Source organism: Rhagoletis zephyria, unplaced genomic scaffold, assembly GCF_001687245.7.
Source record: "Rhagoletis zephyria isolate East Lansing unplaced genomic scaffold, Rhagoletis_zephyria_1.1 Rzeph_scaffold_00150, whole genome shotgun sequence".
Taxonomy (NCBI): Eukaryota; Metazoa; Arthropoda; class Insecta; order Diptera; family Tephritidae; genus Rhagoletis; species Rhagoletis zephyria.
The window spans coordinates 303,627-324,949 of NW_016157234.1; the positions used below are offsets into that span (position 1 = coordinate 303,627).

A 21,323-nucleotide genomic window follows, 5' to 3' on the forward strand; every position below is an offset into this window, starting at 1 on the left:
AGTATGTAAAAGACTTATTCTGGTGGCTTAACTCCTCCTAAACGACCGAAACGATTTTAATGATAATTTTTAGTGGCGCTGGAGCCGAGTTATTGCTAAAAATCGTCGATTCGAAGGCACCAGGGATCAAAGTCAAATTCCTCTTGTTAAATCAACCATCAGAACCATTGCGGTCCTTGCTTTACGGTGACTAAACATAATGTAGACCAATGATACTCACCAGTTTGGAAATTGCCACCAACTATACTATACAAATTCAAGGACGATTCACTATCGAGCCGCAAGGACTTCTTCCCGGTATAACGCTTTCGTCAGGTTATTTAAGACGGAAATGGAGGATATGCCTTCTGTCGACCACAAAACCAAACGTTAACGTGAATTGCTGGCGAAAACGTTGTACCAAATGTTTCAATAAAAAAAATTAATTTTGGCCGGGACGAAGTTCGCCGGGTCTGCTAGTTTTTTTTATAAAAGTCCAGCTGGCACACAACAAACACCATATAAATTCAGATTTCAAACTTTGTACATAAATTAGAAAAATTTATTTATTTATTTTTACCAAAATTTCAAACTTAAATCAGAATTTCGGTATGCAGTTTTCTAGACCATTTAGTTCTAAATAGTATAATGAAGTGCAAGTTTCAAGCTGCTATAAAATCTCGTTAGTTTTTAGCATTTTTTCTTTGCTGGCAGTGCCCTCCATATAAAAGAAAATTTTCGAACATACTTTTGTATGGAAAAAGCGTGAAACACCTTCAACCAAAAAAAAAAATTGATTTTTGTGAGCTGTCTGCAAAATTTTTTTGATGTTGCCTGTTGTCTGTCGCTTCACCTGGCCATATGAAAAGAAATTCCAAATAATCGGCAGAGAATCGGCGAATAAAGGCCGATGCCGATGCCGATGCTCAATTTTGTGCCAATACTAGCCGATGCCGATTAATCGGTCGGACTTTACTTAAGTGCATGCATTTGTATATTCACATATATTATATATACCTGATTACCTAATATGAATTTCTCATCCCCCTTTTATTCCGCTATAGGCACTCTTCCGTTCTGTTGCTATGATGGTACCTGATTATGCGCTTATCTCCGAGATTGAATTGTATTCGTATGGCTTCCTTACCGCCAAACCACTGAGCGTCAAAATAGTGGCTACTTATCGCTTATGCTCGGAACAATTGAGTACACAATATCATTACGATTACGGCATGCGGGCTGTGAAATCCGTGCTGAAAGCAGCGGGCGCCCTCAAACTGCGTTATCGTGATGAAAATGAAGACATATTAGTGCTGCGCTCAATTAAGGATGTAAATTTGCCCAAATTTCTAAATCAAGATGTCCCACTCTTTCAAGGCATCACATCGGACCTGTTTCCTGGCACAGTATTGCCCGAAGCGGATTATGCCGTCTTTAACGAATGTACCCGAGAGGCTTGCGAAAAGAATAATAAGCAGTGTACAGACTTCTTTTTGGAAAAGGTTCAGCAGGTGAGTTACCATCTTATTTTAAGGCCAAATATGAGCATGCAAACAAAAACATACATACATATTATACTGGACGAATTTCCAGTTGTATGAAATGATTTGCGTCCGGCATGGACTGATGATTGTAGGTTTGCCTTTTGGCGGTAAAACCACAACCTATCGCATTTTGGCAGAGGCTTTGGAAGGCATAGAGAAGCGGGCAAGTGTCATTTGTATGCTTTGTACTCGTATTGCACACATTCTTAACTTTTCTTAATTCACATTCATAGGACGGTAGCGAGAAGCGTGCCATCTACTCTGTGATCAATCCAAAAGCAATCACAATGGGACAGCTTTATGGCCAATTCGATGCTGTGTCGCACGAATGGAGCGATGGCGTACTTGCGGTAAATTATCGTCAATTTGCAACCTCTGACACGCCTGATCGCAAGTGGCTGATCTTCGATGGTCCGGTTGATGCTATCTGGATCGAGAACATGAATACTGTACTGGATGACAACAAGAAACTTTGCCTAATGTCCGGTGAAATTATCCAGCTCTCACCAACCACAAACTTGATTTTTGAACCAATGGATTTAGAGGTTGCATCGCCAGCTACAGTTTCGCGCTGCGGCATGATATACATGGAACCCAGCTCTTTGGGTTGGGAGCCGCTTGTCACATCGTGGAAGAACAGTCTGCCGCCCTCCTTCCATGCCGTCAGCAAACAATTGATCAGTACGCTGGTGGCTCGATTTTGTCCTATACTGTTGTATATTGTACGCAAGGGGGGTTTATACGAAATAGCACCGACCTCCGATACCAATCTTGTTATTTCGATGATGAACCTTTTGGAGTGTTTCATCGATGATTTCAAAGACGAAAAATATGTTGCGAACCTGTCTGATTTAGATTTTCGTGCACAGATAGAAGGCATATTTGTGTTTTCCTGCATTTGGTCACTTGGCGGTGCACTGGATTCGCGGAGTCGTGAAAAATTCAATATAGTCTTCCGGGCGCTAATGGAGAAGAACTTTCCAGAAAATTTGTATAAAGATTTCGGTGTACCAGAAGAGCTATATGTATCTTCTCTAAATAAGCCATTTATTTTCCCTATTCCAAAGGCGGGTTCGGTATTCGACTACCGATTCATTAAAGAAGGGAAAGGGAAGTGGAAGCCATGGCAGGACGACGTTACTAGCGCACCACCAATACCACGCGACATACCAGTCAATCAAATACTTATTGTGACCAATGAAAGTGTACGTGTTACTGCGGTTCTAGATTTATTGGTACGTCATGGCAAACCGATAATGTTGGTAGGACCTACTGGTACCGGTAAAAGCTGTTACGCCTTGGATTATATGCTGAGGCGCATGGAAGTCAATACATACAAGCCGTTATTAATCAGCTTCTCAGCGCAAACTTCGGCAAATCAAACACAGGATATAATCATGTCGAAACTGGATAAACGCCGCAAAGGCGTTTTTGGACCACCATTAAATAAGAAATTCCTCATATTTGTGGACGATGTATCAATGCCACTGAAGGAAAACTATGGCGCACAACCACCCATTGAGTTGTTGCGCATGTTGTTGGATCACTGGATGTGGTATGATCGCAAGAACATAGTGCCAATGAAGTTGATTGACCTGCAAATGGTAACAGCAATGGGCCCGCCTTCTACGGGCAATACGGTAACACCGAGATTTCAGCGACACTTTAATGTAATTGCTATCGATGAATTTAATAATGTGATTTTGGTTACGATCTTCAGTAAGATCGTACTCTGGCATTTGGATACACGGTAAGTAACGGACATATTAAGAGCGTTTCTATACGCGTTTCACCTTTGCAGTGGTTTTTCGAAAGAGTTTGATCCATGCATCGATGAAATTGTTTCTGCTACTTTAAACATCTACAACGAGGCAAAGATGAACCTGCTGCCCACCCCAGCTAAGTCACATTATCTTTTTAACTTGCGGGACTTTTCGCGTGTCATACAAGGAGTGTTGTTGTCGGTGCCTGAAGCTACCGAAGACCTGGACTCCATGCGTCGTCTGTGGGTACACGAAGTGATGCGCGTGTATGGTGATCGTTTGGTGGAGGATGCTGATCGCAGTTGGCTTTTCGATGCAATTTGCCACAAAATAAATCAGCATATGAATGGTATACCCGAGAGCTTATTCGAGCGACTCGTGCCGAAGGACGAAAAACTCACTGAGTCCGATCTACGACGTTTAATCTACTGCGATTTTGCAAATCCGAAGGCGGATAATAAGAACTATATTGAGGTTTTAGATCTTGAAAATTTGCGCAATGTAGTGGAAGCGTACTTGGTTGAATATAATAATATGTCGAAGAAACCTATGAACCTAGTACTCTTCCGCTTTGCCATCGAACATTTGTCGAGAATATGTCGCATAATAAAGCAGCCACGTAGTCATGCTCTACTTATCGGAGTCGGAGGCTCCGGACGTCAGAGCTTAACTCGTTTGGCTTCGCATATATGTGACTATGAGCTCTTTCAAGTCGAAATTACACGACTCTACGGACCTAATGAGTGGCACGAAGATCTAAAGTTTATTCTACGGAAAGTGGGTGCATCTGAGATGCATGCTGTATTCCTGTTTACCGATGTGCAGGTGGGGACAAAATAATTATAAAACAGCTAAAAATATAATAAAATATGTAAAGTTTTTGTGAAGATATAATTGAATCTGGTTCTATAAAATACATATATAACAGACCTGTTGGAAACTATTTTTTTTAAACAGATAAAAGACGAATCCTTTTTGGAGGATGTTAATAATTTACTTAATTCCGGTGAAGTGCCTAACTTATTCAGTAACGAGGATAAGGTCGAAGTAGTGGAGAAGATGGCGCAAATCGATAAGCAGCGAGACAAATCGCTGCAGACCGACGGAAGTCCGGTGGCACTTTTCAATTTCTTCGTCACGGTAAATACGAATTAAATAAAAGATCACAACGTATTTTATACTACACTTTCAATCTTTCCATAGACCTGCCGTGATCAACTGCACATCGTACTGGCCATGTCACCAATTGGTGATGCACTACGCATGCGCATACGAAAGTTTCCTTCCATCGTGAATTGTTGTACGATCGATTGGTTCCAGCCATGGCCGGAGGATGCTTTATTAGCTGTGTCGACGCGTTTCTTAGCCAGTGAAGACCTTTCGGATTTGGAGCGCAAGACAGCCATTGATATGTGCATGGAGTTCCATACATCAACGCAGAATTTATCAGAAATATTTGCCCTGCGTTTAAAACGTTACAACTATGTGACTCCTACTTCCTATCTGGAATTAATTCAAACGTTTAAAGCCTTGTTAAATCAGAAAAGAACGTAAGTAATGGGATAAATGTACATACACTGATGCTCCTTCTAAAACACAATTCAAATTTATGTATGTTGACACGCACCTTATTTTCAGGTTATTGTTGTACGGCGCTACTAAGCACCGCCCATTCCGGTCCATCCATCAATCATTGTCGTCAAGAAAAGGGCAGTTTCAACAGGGTGGACCAAAGGGAAGGGGGTGTTAGTTGAGTAGGATTGAGCTGGCATATGAAGTGGTTGGTGTCGTGCGGGGAGTCTCCACATGCCTGACACTCATTCAGGATATTGAGGTCGAGTCTGGACAGGTAGCTGTTGAGGCAGCTACAGTATCTAGACCATAACTTCAGGGCAAAGCGGGTCTCTCATAGCAGTTGAAGCTCCATGTCTGACGCAGGTGGTGATTGGGCTCCGATCACGGCATACATTAGCCGGGATTCGTGGTAGGTGGTTAATGCCGTTGATCGCCCGTTGGTACGGTACTCTGGTTGGTCGATGTAAGTCTGAACCGTGTCTTTGTTAACGAATAGGTGCTCCCTGACATACCTGGTCGAAGGCTATTCCACTAGCAAGGCTCTGTTCGGGTGTCCGCGTCTGGCAGAGCATTTTATTGTGCTTCCTTATGAGAAGAATTTGGGCGTCGCTGTGTAGGTGGTGCTCAGGCGACATCAGAAGGAACCCTGTCGCTGCCCAGAGTTCGGCGTTCTGACAAGTCTGTAACTTCGTCCGCTGCCGTCCAACTGGATCGCGGAGACCAACCAGGCTCATGGGCATCCTTGATTCCGTTGGGGAGGGTGTTAAGCTCCTTGCAGTGAAAAAGCGAGAAAGTCTGGAGAGATAGCCGTTTACTTTTGAGTAGAGGTCATCAATTCCATTCTGAGACGCCAATATCGAGCAGTCGTCAGCGTATGATCAGGGAAACTCCCTCAGGTGGCTGTAGGAGCTTCAAGATATAGAAGTTAAACAGTAAGGGGGAGTGAATACCTTCTTGTGGAGCACCATGTGTGATTCTTCTAGATTTCGAGGTTTGATCTCGGAAGATTACTGACGACTGTCAACCACTCATATAATTCGCCGACCACCGTTTGAGTCTCTGTGGGAGAGAGGAAACCTCAATGCCTTTTAGTAGTGTGGAGTGACAGACGGTGTCATATGCCTTTGACAAGTCCAACGCTACTAGGACTATTTTCTCACAGGGGCTTTGCGGTTTAGGCCACGAGTTATCTGGGTGTTTGTGGTGTTAAGCAAGGGAGCCTCAAGTGTCTTCGCGAGCGGGTAAAGGAGCATTATCGGGCGATATGAGTCTTCTTTGTTGGTGGGTTTCCCCCGGTTTCAGCAGTGGGACCACTCTCCACGATTTCCACACATCAGGAATGATGAGAGTGGCCATAAACTGGTTGAGGATCTCTCGCGGGGCCCAAATGTTTCAGCATCAGCATTGCGTCGGGTCTAATGTATTTATAGGCTTTCGCCTTCCCGCTGGCCACCTTCACTTCACGGCTGGGGAAAGTAAGTGGTGCACTATTTTTGTTTAGTTTTTGCAGCCTCTTGGTCACTCGACGTTTGGCCCTATCTACCGCGGGATGCAATGTGAACTGCTAGCTAAATTAGCTTGCGCATTTCTTCGGGTCCGACGGGGCGCGGCCATGGAATGAAATTTCCACTCTGTCGTCGCGCCTCCTCGGGTTCGACAGGGACCTCACTGTTGCCCAGAGCTTACTCACACCAGAAGCGAGGTTGCAGGTCTTCAAGTGCTCTTCCCACCACTTTTTCTGCTTATGCTGATTTACCAGTTGCGGAATCTCCAAACTAAGGTTCTTCACTCGAGGCTCTCGGGATCGACCGCTGCGACAGTGACTTCCCAGCGTGTGTGTCTGCGGGTGTGGGAAGGGCGGAGAATCTGCGCTCGATAACTTCCGCGAAGCCTATCCAATCAGCTTTGTTAAAGTTGATGTGGATTCGATGGTCTGAATTAGCTTAGGTCGCCATGTTATGCTTTTTATCAGACCAGCGCTGGCAATTTTTAGGTGTGGCGAACTGCTGCAGCTTTCCACAGTCTTGGTGGGAGAGTCATCGTTCGTGGTGCAGAAAGTCGAATCGTCTATCTGCTCAGTCAATAAGTTTCCCCTACGATCATTTACCAGGCTTGAATGCCACAGATTGTGGTTCGCGTTAAATTCACCTACCACCATTCGGTTTTCACCTCTGAGTATGTCAGGAAAGCAGGTGGCAGGGGGTATACATATATACGTTAAATATTTCGAGCTCGGCATATGTAACATGAACGCTAATCCTCCACCATTAACTCGCTCACGATCTTTACGAATCACATTGTAGGCGGCACAACTCAACAGCGTTGAGTTGCTGTGCTATTTTGTTTCTTGGATCGCAGCTATCAATATGCCATGCCGACCCATGAAGATTGCTATCTGTTCAATCTTTATCTGGAGTCTTTTAAAGTTCATTTGTAGGAGTTTCGTATGCCTTGGGAGGCTGGTCGCGATACGAGGGGTAAGTGAGGTGTGGGGTCTACCTGGGGCCTGTTGCGGTCGCCGCAGTTGCTGTTGCTGTTGCTGCCTGATGGTGGGTGGCTGCGATGTTGTCTGCGGCGGCGGCGCTCTGCAACAGGGGCGGGATAGCTTGTTGTCCACTCGCGTGAATAGGGGGCACCAGCCAAGGCATGTATTGCATTTGATTGATGCCACATTCCGGTATACTCTGTAGATAAACACGGAGCAGATCGTGTGGGCAACCAAGAGCTGCTGGTTCGCTCTCACACGCGAGTTGGAGCGAATGGTAGAGCGGTGTGAGGGCGTGGGGAGGTTTTCTGTTGCTTAGGGGAGCTTCTTGGTTCCGTGCAGAATATTTGGGTGCTAGTTCGCACCTGCGCGTTGCGCGAGTGGGTAGCCGCCTAGGCGGATGGTGCCGTTTGGATTGAGTAACAGGGGGCTACTAAGCTGGTGGCCCAGTCCCTAAGGCCTGAAGAGGTTCTTAGGTGACTCCATCCACTGTTGACGTTTTGGTGCTTTTTGAGCTAGATTTAGCTCTTTATTTTCCTATTTAGCTCTTTTTCTTTTTTAGCTCTTTTCAAAACTACCTATCAATTTTTAGCTCCAGAAAGTTTTAGTTGTATTTGGTAATATAATATTAAAATTAAAAATCTGTAATTTCATTGTACAAGTGTTGACTAAAATTTATGTGACATTTTTGACATCAGGCTATTTTCGATACCTTCATGTTATTCTATTTCGATTAATACTTCGAAAAGTTCCATTCTGAAACTGCAGATTTTAACAGTTTGCAGAGTATTTCTCGTCTAGTTTATATGTGTAAGTATATGCATCAGGCTAGCCAACTAATTTTTGAGAATTCCCCGATTTCGACAATGAAATTCCCAGATTTTGCCGGAAATTTCGTAAATTTCCCCACCCATGGATATCTCCTTATATACAAAAAATGTGTGTGTATTTTAGCATATGGGCAAATCTAAAAAACAGGTAACCTTGGTGTTTTTTAGCTTTATTTTCACTGTTGGAAACTATATCAAGCTGGTTGCTTTTGGATATAATTCATTGACGTATACTTGAAGCCTCAAAAAAAATTTGGATCAATTTGCCGCATAACTTTTGAATTATAGGTGTTTAAATAAAAAATAATAATGAAAACAAGTGAATTTTTTATGTAATTTTTAAGAGGTGAAAAATTAATTATGCCATAACTTTTGAAGCACACCATATACTGATTTGAAATTGTATGTGCAATTAGTACTTATGTGTACACTTCAAATGTAGTAGGTAAGAAAAGTGTGCATTAAAAAATAACGAAATGGCAAGTAACTCAAAGTCTGTAATTCCACATTTCACAATTTTCAAAATTTTCGGTTTATCGCGTATAGTTTTTGAAGCATTTAAGTTTAAGAACTTTTTAAGTATGTATTGTATACTACAAACAATTACGAATAATTTCATACCTGAGCAAGAGCTGTGCTTTCAGAATAAACCAACTTTTAAAGATAAAATATTCTGCGATCTTGAGCGTAATTTTTATTCAAAAACACTTTAATTAAAGCCACATTTGGAAAACACGTCGAAACGATCTAAATCTTTCTATAACTGCTAGTCCTTATAAAATTACATATACCTGTAAAATGCTTCAAAAAATTTATCTCTAGAAGTGTGTAAAAACCCTGATTTACTACTCTTAATGATGCTACTTCTTTTAGTCAGAATATTTCGAGAGTGGTATCAAAGCAACTTTTTTTCGACAAATGTTCTGATAGTTGCCCTTACTTAATTGGAGCCTTCTGAATTCCATGGCGTCCTAAGTTTTACCCTATTGGCTCCACTTTTCGAGATAGCGGTACTTGAAACTTTCCTTAAATTTTAACTATTTTATAAAAAAAGTCGCTGGGTTTTGAAGATACTTTACTAAAATTTTGCACATAACCGTTTTTTAATATTAAATTAACTATTCCATAAAATCATCGAAATCGGTTTACTAAAACATATAGGTCCCATACAACTGATTGATCTGAGACGTTGTTTTGCGTTATAACTCCTTCAATTAAACAGGTTAAAATTTAGTATAGGTTCAATTTAACATATAGCACGCATACAATTTATTATTCAGATATGAAGTTAGAGTTATTGCGCAAAAACACATATCTGAGTAATCAGTTGTATTGTAATGTTAACCTATTTCGATAATTTTAAGAAATAATTAAGGTAATATTAAAAAACTGTTATGTGCAAAATTTTAGTAAAATAACTTCAAAATTGAGGGAGTTATTTATAAAATAGTTAAAATTTAATCAAATTTTCAAGTACCATTATCTCGAAAACCGGAGCCAATCTGGTAAAACAGGGCATGCCATTGAATTTAGAACATCCCAATTAAGTGAGTTCAACTTTCAAAATCTTTCCTCAAAGCTTACAACTTGAACAGCGTAATTTCAACCCAGCTTATTCTTTTGTTTTCTATTTCATGCTTATTCCTCGTCTAACTTTTGAAGCACTTGATGAATATGAATTACACTTATATTAATAGATTTATTAAGAGATTACGAATAAAATGATATATAAAACATAGGTGTGCTCACAAATTTAAAAATTAAAATTTTTTGTTTGAAAGTGTACCTATTTTTTAGATTTGCCCATATTGCTGCTCTATCTGTTTTTTTTTTTAATTTAATTCAGCTATGTTTGTACTCATATACCAAACCAAACTTTTAAAAAGGTAGTTAAAAATAAATTTAAAAAATGTACATATAATGCGAATCTCCCGTTAACTATAGGCCTATCAGTATTTTACCAGCATTATCAAAAGTGTTTGAAAAAATTATTTCCAATCAAATAATATTACACTTAAATAAATACAAGCTCTTGAGTGAGTTTCAGTCTGGATTTAGATCTGGTCACAGTTGTTCCACAGCCGTGATAAAGGTAATGCACGACATTCGCCCCGCTTTCGATAGCAAATTTTTAACAATTTTGGTACTCTTAGACTTCTCTAAAGCTTTCGATTCCATCAATCACAATATTCTACTCTTAAAATTGCAACATTACTTCGGGTTTACTAAAACAGCGGTTAAATTAATAGAAAGCTACCTTTCAAATAGACTCCAGCAAGTCCAATGTGGGAGCGTGTTTTCTAGTCGCATGATAATCCCGTCAGGAGTTCCTCAAGGATCTATATTGGGCCCTATACTCTTTACCGCTTTCATTAATGACATAGTTCACTGCTGTCAAAATGCGTCTATACACCTTTACGTTGATGATACTCAGATTTATTCACGCCCGATTGGGCTTGGCGAAGACTTAGTTTTCAGACTTAATGATGATCTAAAGAGAATATCAATTTGGGCGAAAACAAATTGCCTTTATTTAAACGCAGCCAAAACACAGGTACTTCCAATATCGCACGATGCTTTCGACCTTACTAACTTATCGCCTATCATTCTGGAAGACTCGGAAATCCAATTTCGACCAGTAGTAACCAACCTAGGATTTAAAATGAACACTAACCTTACTTGCACGGATCACATAAGTTATAGCGTATCAAAAATATATTACACGTTAAGAAATCTGTGGCATACTTGCTACTGCTTACCAACTAATACAAAACTTAAATTAGTTAAATCTCTCATCGTTCCTCAAATAACCTACTTTGAATCGGTATATTGCAAGCTAAGTTACGAATCTAAAACTAAACTAAATTTGGCTTTAAATAATACTGCTAGATTCGTATATTGTAAAAGAAAGTTTGACCACATTTCGCCGTACACTAAAAACATTCTCGGTTTCAGCTTTGAAAATTACTTAGAGGTCCGAAATATTTTATTTATTCTCAAAATAATTAGATATCGCCAACCAGACTACCTTTTTAGAAAATTAACTTTTGTTCAGTCCTCTCGCACGTATAATATTATAGTCCCAAAATATAAAACATTAACGGCCTCCAGACTGTTCTTTGTTAGTGCCATCAGACAATGGAATTCGCTACCAATTTCTGTTAAAAGCATTAAATCAGAGAGATGTTTCAAAACGGCAATTACATATATTTTTACTTAGTAACCTATGTGCCTCCCTCTCTTAACTTCTTCATCTTTAGTAATTCATTTTACCTATTCTTATCCTTTACTAAAGATTATGATATATTACTGTTAGGTTAAGTCTAAAATAAGTTTCTGTAATTTAAATGTTAAATTTGTGCAATGAAAAGACTATATGTCTTACCGTACATCTATCATAAATAAAATAATAAAATAATAATAATAATAATAATAATAATGTTTACACACATACAGTGGTCGTACTTTCGTAAAAATTTCGAGCTTTTTAATTAGATTTTCTAGAAAGATTTGGAGTATGCAGTTTTGTCGCCCACTCAATTCTAGTAAGTGCATGGTTTATGTGCCTGAAAATGTTCGTTTGAAATTTTTTTTCCGAAAGTGTTGCGGTTTTCTTCCACATAAAAAAGTGCGTTTATTCGTTATATGAACGCAAATGCGACAAAGAAAATTCTTAATCAACGGTAATTTGTATAATTTGCAGGATTGCATAATCAGTACTTTTAGTTGCAGTTGCATTTCTTATGCGACTTTTTTACCACATTATAAAATCAGTGAAGCAAAAAAGAATAAATTAGTTAACACCCAATTCCTCACAAAAAGCAGTTCATCTCCCGATTGTGCACGTTAACTGAAATTCTCCACAAAAACGGTCCATTCCCCACGCAAACTCAAATTCCCCGCAAATCGGGGAATTCCCCACGAATTGGCTTCCCTGATATGATACATATAAGTGTTATGAGTGCCATAGCAATGAGTTCGAAATATGTGCGCCTTATTTCGGTGGTAAAGTTTTTTCAGCACTTAAATTTATAAAATTCCTTTCCAAACGAAATTTTTTTCTGACTCCATCCGTTGCAAGAGTCGCACTTAACAGAAGTCGAGTTCGGATGGAGTCGTGTCTGGCAAATGCAGCAGAAGTATGTTTTCGGTCCAGGGTTGGACTCAATGCCCGCCCGGAGAAGAAGGATGCAAGGTATTGCTCCATGGACGTAAAATGCTTGATGGGGTTCCCCGATCTAAACGAGGTTAGGTCGCCGAAACAACAGCCCTTGGTCGGGTAAAACACGAGTCATTCCAGTACGTAGAACTGGCTGTCGTGTCAGGGCGAAGTTGGCGCTGAAACGCTTTTTTTGTATTTCCGGGCATACGAAAAAGTAATTTGAATTACATATGTATGTATGTTTGTCATTGTTGGCACCTCCACAAAGGAGGGAGGATTTTGGATAATTACCTACTCCAGAAAATCCGTTGAAATGTGAATAAGAAAAAGAACTGATTTCCTGAAAAGTTATTTGACTACGCTCCAAATCTACCTAAAATGGTGTATTTGTACCGAACGTACTTTCATACTAAATGAAGGTACGATTTCACCAGCTTTTGCATCACTGTAGCTAATCCAGTAGCTGACTGCATGTCGCTAATCGAGCGATACTTCAATTGAAAGGTTAATTTACTCAATTAAATTTCTGTGTAAAAAAATTAGCACAGCAAAGTAGTAACAAACTATGTATGTATGTAAGTTCAATACATCGGCAACTGAGATGGGGCGTGTTGGAATCATTTGCTGAGATAGGGCGTTCTTGAAACATTTCCTGAGATAGGGCGTTTTCGAATCGGCAGCCGAGATAGGGGGATCTTCCACTTAGTCGTCGATATATTCGCAGAGGATTGGCACTGTCGGCTTTGGGCCGAGCGCTGCTTAAAAAAGAACTGAATGCGTTTCGTTGTTACACGCGGGAGAAGTGAAACATAATCAAAAAAGTTCCAGAATGGAAGCAGTTAGGAATAAACTCTCTAATGTACTATACTAGTACAGTGAAATAAGCGAAACTCTGGCTATTTTTGGTATGATCCATAAATCGTTTTGATTATTGTTTAGTAGGTTTAGGAGATGTTAAAAATAGATTTGCGCTTCTCAGGGGATTGTGAAATCGCCACCATCTTGGAAAGTAGGGTGTAAACGTTTTTCGGAGTTTATGTATATCGATACCATTAATTGTTTCGAAAAAACCCATACATATTTATGTTGGTGGATAAAAAATCTAAAATGTTTGCTTAAAAGTTTTTTACAAGCTTTTTATGTTTCGTCTATGGACAAAAAAAATGTGTCTATGTGCGGCTTTTACTAGCCAGCCAGTTCTACCCATGATACAAACATTAGAAGGTAAAATCATTCTCTCAATTCGTCGGCCGTGTTTTTTTCTGACGTTTGCACACATTTTAAAATCATATAAAATTGAAAATAAAAAAATGAAATTGTTCACAATTGTTGTTGTTTGAGATTAAAAATGAGAATGTGTGTGTGAGCTTGAGTTCGAATTTTAAAATTATATTGCTGGCAAACGTCAGACTGCCTCTGAATGATTTTAGCTTGTAATGTTTTTATCATGGTTCTACCTATGTATGTTTCGACTGTGTCTAATCAAATCTTGCAATCAATTTTTATCCAACTTCTCGATGAGCTAGAGATTTGGAACTTTAAACTTACCTCAGAACCCAACGACAATGCAATGTCAAAGATGAATTAATCCGATAGGCGGCGCAGGAGTTGGGATATTTTTAAAACCCGTATTTATGGTACGATTTGTTTCATATTTAGAACGTATGTTACTTAAATTGAAAGAAATAAGTACAAAAACTAAGCCGTTACGTGGTGCGGGGGTTGATTTTTTTATTAACCGCTAATAACAGCTTTTCTTAAATTTTTTTTTAATTACCTTTTTCCTAATGCCATTATTTTGTATGTTAATGAAAAGTTTGTTGTTTTATATATTTTTTTTTTACTTTTTGACAGTGGATTGTCCTAAAACCGTCAATTAAATGAAAATAATACCGTCATTTTCGTTGTTGGTGTTTCCGAAAGGGTAGGAAGGAGTATGATGTATTGTGGAACGATTTTCCGACATCCCTTGTCAAATTTGGTTGGGAGACAAACCGGCATTATGCAAAACATCAGTGTCAGAGAACGCAAAATGACGCTGAAGATGGCACAACGCCAAAACCGGTTTGTCTCCAAACCAAATTTGGCAAGGGATAACGAAAAATGGTTCGAAAATAATACCCTTTCAACCGAAATTCTAGAGAATAAAGCACAAAATATTCGAGTGGGCTTAAGCATTACAGTCCATTGCATAGAGTTTGGTACGTGGGTAGGTTACGCTAACTGTCGATGTAAATATGTATATATAAAGAGAAAAAAAAGCTTTACCCACCTATTATGAATCCATACGATACACCAGGCCTTCCCAAAGTGGGTGGGGCTAGAGTATACTAGTGGTGCGGCCAAATTCTTTTGACTTTCCATATACAACGCAAGCGGTTTGATCAAACTTCAACATGGCGTCCAGAAAATCAAAAAATTTTGATTTTTATTAAAATTACCTTCAGCGGCTCGTCAAACCCCATACACAACAGAAATAGCTTGCAGCAAAGAGATATTTCGCTCTTAAGCGTAGTTCCTTAGTACGTTTTGTCAACGTAAAATTTAATCAGAAAATTTTCAGAAAAATAGCCGAAAACGTACCCTTTTCACAACCATTTTCGGTACTTTTGTAGACCTAATCCGCGTTTCACCCAATTTTCTTCCCGTTTCCGGATTAATTTTCGGATTTTGTGCTAGCTGGGCTGTTCTCGTAACAAGTGCAGCAGCTTCGCGCACGTGTATATGTTACTTATTCATTGGAACTTCCAATCACACTGTCAAAAAACATGTTTATTTTAGAATTTCTAGCAACAAACAATGTATTTGAGTTTGGTCGAAATTAAAAATCATACTCGTACCTGACCGGTTGTCTGGAAATGGAAAGCATCAAAAAAAAATTGAAGACATTAATTTTCACATATAGACCTTTGAATATCTGAAAAAACATATTTGAAATTCGAATACTCAATTTTTAGTGGCCCGTTTCAGAAAGTTTTACTCGTTTCAAGGATCATTGTTAATTTTTTTGGAAACATGTTCGCATGCACTTTGTTATTTTTTCATTTCGTCGTTTAAAGTGCAAAACCGCGTATCAACAAAATGCAAAACCGAGTATGTGAAGTTATAGAAATTATTTTCTAGATCGTAAAAACACTCATATTTCAAAATGGTTATCTTTTTTATAAAGCAATCGCATTTCTGGCTAGTATATTTCAGAAAGAATGGATAAGGATTGAGCCAAGAGCTTGTGTGAGCAAATCCAATTTTTGCAGCCAATGTCAGTTACGCGGTTTGGCAGAATTACGATACGCGGTTTTGTACTTTAAACGGCGATTTACATAATCTGCCTTATCATGAGTTTCGGCTGAAAAAAAATTCACACGAAAATTTGTCATCCGACCATAGTAAAACCATGTAAACCAAAAGTGAACTGGTTCGGGGAAAATGAAACTCATATGAAACTCATGATAAGGCTTAATATGTACAGATTATGTACATTTAATAAATACAAAATTATTTCATTGGAAGTTACTGGAATTCATTGACATTTTCGAAATATTTTATATATCACTGGAGTTTTAATTAAGCATTTTGTGTACTCATTTGCTTTCTAAACAAACTAGCATTATATTTCTATGAAAAGTGTACGCAAAGATTGCTTTAGATTTCCATTATTCACCTCAGACTGCAAAAATGACTAATTAGCCATGAATAACAGAAAAGGCTAATGACTTCAATTTCTTTAGTCAAACAAGTGATTGATTGGCTGCAGTTAAAAAGTGTTAGTCAGTGAATGTGACTGCAATGATTTAAAGTCACGAAGACTGCATTCTTTAACACCTCTGGGTATGGATAGCGTTTTTTACGTGGGCACAACTCGTTCTCTACTTCTGTTAGAACATATGTAACAACTTCTTTCGAAAGTCAAAAGTTTCTCTGAAATCTAAAGAATTGTTTTTAATAATTAACAAATAGAACTCATCCCTATTACTTACATTATCGAGTTCTTGGAAGCATCTCTCAATTGCCTTCTTACTGTATCCTCTCTGCAAGTTTCATCAATTTGAATTTAGTATATAAAACGCAATTGAGGTTGAAGGAAACATGTTGTATCTTAATTTTGTATGGCTTATGGAGATTTTCGCGACTTTCAAGTTCTAAATGTTCGCTTTGAAAACATATTATCTAGACAAGAACAGCTTTTTCATTTAAATTCACAACAAATAGTAAACAAATACCAGTGTCATTCACAATAGTAGATCTATCGGGCGTGTGGGAACCATAATACGAAATCTCATTTTATACGATACGCTTGCAAGCGTTTATCGCCTATCGTATGAAAACTCATAATAGGGGGGTTTATATTTATTTTTCATAAAAAACAATAATCGCAGAATTATTTGATATTTCAAATCCCTCTCCAAATCTGCAATTCCAAGCGTTACTATTTTCTCATTCGGAAGAAAACGGTAGTAGGTACGTGCCACGTAACGTTTGGAATATCGGATATGTATATCGACACTAAAGAAAGAGCCACTTAATCGTGCAGTGGCAGATTTCCTACAGCGCACGTGATCTACTCACATACCAAACACTATGAAATGGACTTAAATGCTTCAGCCTACTCGAATCTTTTATACTTTATTTTCCAGAATTCTTGATTCAATTAAAGGTTTACTACTGTCATAAATTGAACAAAATTGTATCACTAATTTTGTATAAAAATGCAAAATAATGACCCTAGAAAAAAACTTGTAAACAAAAAATATTAATTTTTTGTCGACCAACAAAAAAATACTTATGATTTTTTTCGAAGAAAAATCGAAAATTTTCAACTCGATGTATAAATCAGTGTTGCCACAAAAAATTTACCAAATTCCTCGAAAACAAATGAAAAATCCTCAAAATCGAAGAAATTCCTCAAAATGATCTATTACAGATATGGATTTTGTGTACTACATACTATTTACAGGTACTTATTTAGTATAAAAACTAATTACATTCTCCAATTCAATTGATGCATTTGTACTTGCGGCTCAAACAAAGAATCACCTTATATTTTATGCCTTGCTTTGTATATAATATTGCTGGAACTATATCAGTGCTCAATCTGGTACTGAAGTCAGTCCTACACATTTTTAAACTACATACTAAATATAGGTTCTACTGAAGCATTAGAAAAGGGCTATGATAGTAATGCAGATATTTTTTTTTTATTCGGAAACTTATACGAACCTGAAGAATCTTTTGGTCCAAAAACTTTTTTCCTATAATTCTCTGCATCTAATGAAGAATCAATATGAATATTTTTATGATCGAACAATGCGTGTTTTCTCCATTCGTTATCGAGATTTTGCAAGTTAAAAATAAGTTGAAAATATAACGATGGAATGAAAAAAAAAATATTGATAACATTTTGAGTATTTAGCAGAAAATGAAGATGTGCTTAAGAGCGAAAAATACCACACAAGCGGCTTGACAAACCAAACGAAATATCCCTTTACTTAAAGATATTTATGTTGTGTATGGGGGTGTTTGAAGGTTTGACAAGCCGTTTGAGGAAAATGTGAACAAAAATCAAAATTTTTTGATTCTCTGGCCGCCATGTTGACGTTTGATCAAACCGCTTACGTTGTGTATGGTAAAATCGCCTCATTCGCAACGGAATTTTCACCGAATGTGGACGCAAGAGAGAAAAATCGAAGAAAAGAAAACTTGAAAACTTGGTTTGAAGAATGTTTGACAAGCCGCTTGTGTGGTGTATTTCGCTCTTTATAAAACTTCGGAAAACTTTTTGTTCAAAAATTTGCAGAGCGATTTAACAACTCTGTTGTTGCATGATTGCATTTGTTATTTGCAAATATATCGCGAGAAAAGCCTCAAAAATTCCTCAGAATAAAAATCGTCAAAAAACACTTAACCGCACTCAAAATTCCTCACGTTTTGAGCAATTACTCACAAAGTGGTCACACTGGTATAAATAGTCGTTGTAGTCGACATTAGGGATGGGTAGTGGGGGGTTGAAATTCGATTTTTACCGAATTTCGAACATTGCCCAACCATTCGATTATTCGATTCGAAACTTGGTAGTACAAATTCGATTTAATTCGAATTTTTTCGAATTTTCAAAATTTTGTTTACTGGAAATTTAAAAGTTTCTTTGTAATGATAGCTCAAATCGGAAAAGAGACTCAATTGAAATTACGTAAAGTGATTAATTTTCCGTATCTTAGCCTCACAACCAAAAATGAATACAAATAAGTATTTTTTTCTCAAAAAATTTCAGAGAAAAATCCAAAAATTTATATCATGTATTTTTTTTTTTACTCTCAGTTAAAAAATTTAACAAAATATGTATTGAAACTAATTTTTTGATAAATTTTTGCTTTACAAGAACAAAAGAAATTTGTAAGTATTTCACGTTACATACTTATACACTTATACGTATGCATGTTTACACACATATTGATGTCAGGTTTAGTCAGAAAGATGAAAGTTGCAGACGTTTTGCAAATAATGCCGAAATTCGATTTTTTTTTATAAAAATTCGATTTTATCCGAATTGTAGCACCAAAAAGTTCGATTTCAAAAATTCGCTATTTTGGAGCTAAAATTCGATTTAATTTCGAATCTCGAAGCTTCGAATATCGAGTTTACCCATCCCTAGTCGACATATCTAGAACATTGAACTGTTATTTAAGTTTTGCAAAAAAGATAAGTGACCTTGACCAAAACAATTTAAATGACTTCAAAGAGTTCATTGGAATGTCTGCAGTAGGTGTCCGAAATTAAAAAAAAAATCGGTTCAGCCGTTCTCGAGCTTTGCGATATATGTACATACATATGTAGATGGTATGGCTGCCTTTAATATTGCGTTCACTTAGTACAGAAAAACATAGCAGCAGGGTTTTTATGCGTAATTATATACATACATATGTATGTACATACCCTGCAAATNGTCGTTGTAGTCGACATTAGGGATGGGTAGTGGGGGGTTGAAATTCGATTTTTACCGAATTTCGAACATTGCCCAACCATTCGATTATTCGATTCGAAACTTGGTAGTACAAATTCGATTTAATTCGAATTTTTTCGAATTTTCAAAATTTTGTTTACTGGAAATTTAAAAGTTTCTTTGTAATGATAGCTCAAATCGGAAAAGAGACTCAATTGAAATTACGTAAAGTGATTAATTTTCCGTATCTTAGCCTCACAACCAAAAATGAATACAAATAAGTATTTTTTTCTCAAAAAATTTCAGAGAAAAATCCAAAAATTTATATCATGTATTTTTTTTTTTACTCTCAGTTAAAAAATTTAACAAAATATGTATTGAAACTAATTTTTTGATAAATTTTTGCTTTACAAGAACAAAAGAAATTTGTAAGTATTTCACGTTACATACTTATACACTTATACGTATGCATGTTTACACACATATTGATGTCAGGTTTAGTCAGAAAGATGAAAGTTGCAGACGTTTTGCAAATAATGCCGAAATTCGATTTTTTTTTATAAAAATTCGATTTTATCCGAATTGTAGCACCAAAAAGTTCGATTTCAAAAATTCGCTATTTTGGAGCTAAAATTCGATTTAATTTCGAATCTCGAAGCTTCGAATATCGAGTTTACCCATCCCTAGTCGACATATCTAGAACATTGAACTGTTATTTAAGTTTTGCAAAAAAGATAAGTGACCTTGACCAAAACAATTTAAATGACTTCAAAGAGTTCATTGGAATGTCTGCAGTAGGTGTCCGAAATTAAAAAAAAAATCGGTTCAGCCGTTCTCGAGCTTTGCGATATATGTACATACATATGTAGATGGTATGGCTGCCTTTAATATTGCGTTCACTTAGTACAGAAAAACATAGCAGCAGGGTTTTTATGCGTAATTATATACATACATATGTATGTATATAATTACGCATAAAAACCCTGCTGCTATGTTTTTCTGTACTAAGTGAACGCAATATTAAAGGCAGCCATACCATCTACATATGTATGTACATACCCTGCAAATAATGGGACTAATCCGGGATGACTTCGGGAGCAATCGCAAAGGAGCATGCGACCAATACCACTTTTGATCTCTTTGTATGGAATGAACTAATCGCTTTTGTTCGAGCATGTCCTATGAAGAGAATAATTGTTCACCTTTATACCCGAACGGGTGAAAAAAGCGACTAGTCACTTTTAAAAAATAAAATAAAAATTTGCGCCAGCTGAGATTCAAACCGGGGTACTCAGTTTTGTTAGGCGAATACTCTCTCTGTGTGCCAACGCCGCACATGAAATTTCATTGACTAAGTGCGTACATATCATTAAATTGTTAATAGTACCCGTTAGAGATGAGTTGGGGAGTAATTGAACTCCAATTATACCCATAAGGGATGAGTCGAGACTAATTGACCTCCATTAGTACCCGTATGAGACTAGTTGGGACTAATTAATGCCCAATTGTACCCGATTGAGAGTAATCTCGGAATACTCTCTTTAGAGATTAGTCGCACAATTTTTTGCAGGGTAAATGTAAGTGCTAACAGCAATGTTAATTGCTCTTTGTGGCAACATAAACGACTCAACATACAACTTACGGTTCTCGGAAGGAGAACTGATAAAAAATTAAAGTTGCGGTGAACTCACTGTTCACCGATCAAAGGAAATACACAAAATAATTTGATTCACAAATAAATAGGTTTATTGTGCACTGGTTGCACTCAAAAGGAAATACACACATTAATTTGTTTCACAATAGATAGGTTCCTTGTGCACTGGTTGCACTCCCTCATTCAACTGATTCGAACAATATTCATTTCTTACCAACTAACTTCTTAGTCTAACTTACTTATGTCTACGTTGCAGATCCCACCACCAACCGGCATTTCGTAACCGATGAGTTGCGCGTGTAGGCCAATATTGCTTATGCTGCACTTCTCACGCCTTATTGGGCGTATTGTGTTACCGATCGCTTGCGCGTGTGGTAAGTCAGCGAAAGTGCTA

General features: G+C 37.7%; 1 protein-coding gene across 1 annotated transcript in view; it reads left to right on the forward strand.

Annotated features, from left to right (window-relative positions):
• The window catches only part of Dhc36C (Dynein heavy chain at 36C), a 136,579-nt gene that overhangs the window by 78,211 nt on the left and 37,045 nt on the right, over window positions 1-21,323 (forward strand). Inside the window, exons 13-18 of the mRNA XM_017639341.1 lie at window positions 1,044-1,490; window positions 1,573-1,686; window positions 1,757-3,273; window positions 3,325-4,111; window positions 4,244-4,426; window positions 4,490-4,836. Coding sequence (XP_017494830.1) covers window positions 1,044-1,490; window positions 1,573-1,686; window positions 1,757-3,273; window positions 3,325-4,111; window positions 4,244-4,426; window positions 4,490-4,836 — 3,395 coding nt within the window. The remainder of the gene's footprint in view (window positions 1-1,043; window positions 1,491-1,572; window positions 1,687-1,756; window positions 3,274-3,324; window positions 4,112-4,243; window positions 4,427-4,489; window positions 4,837-21,323) is intronic.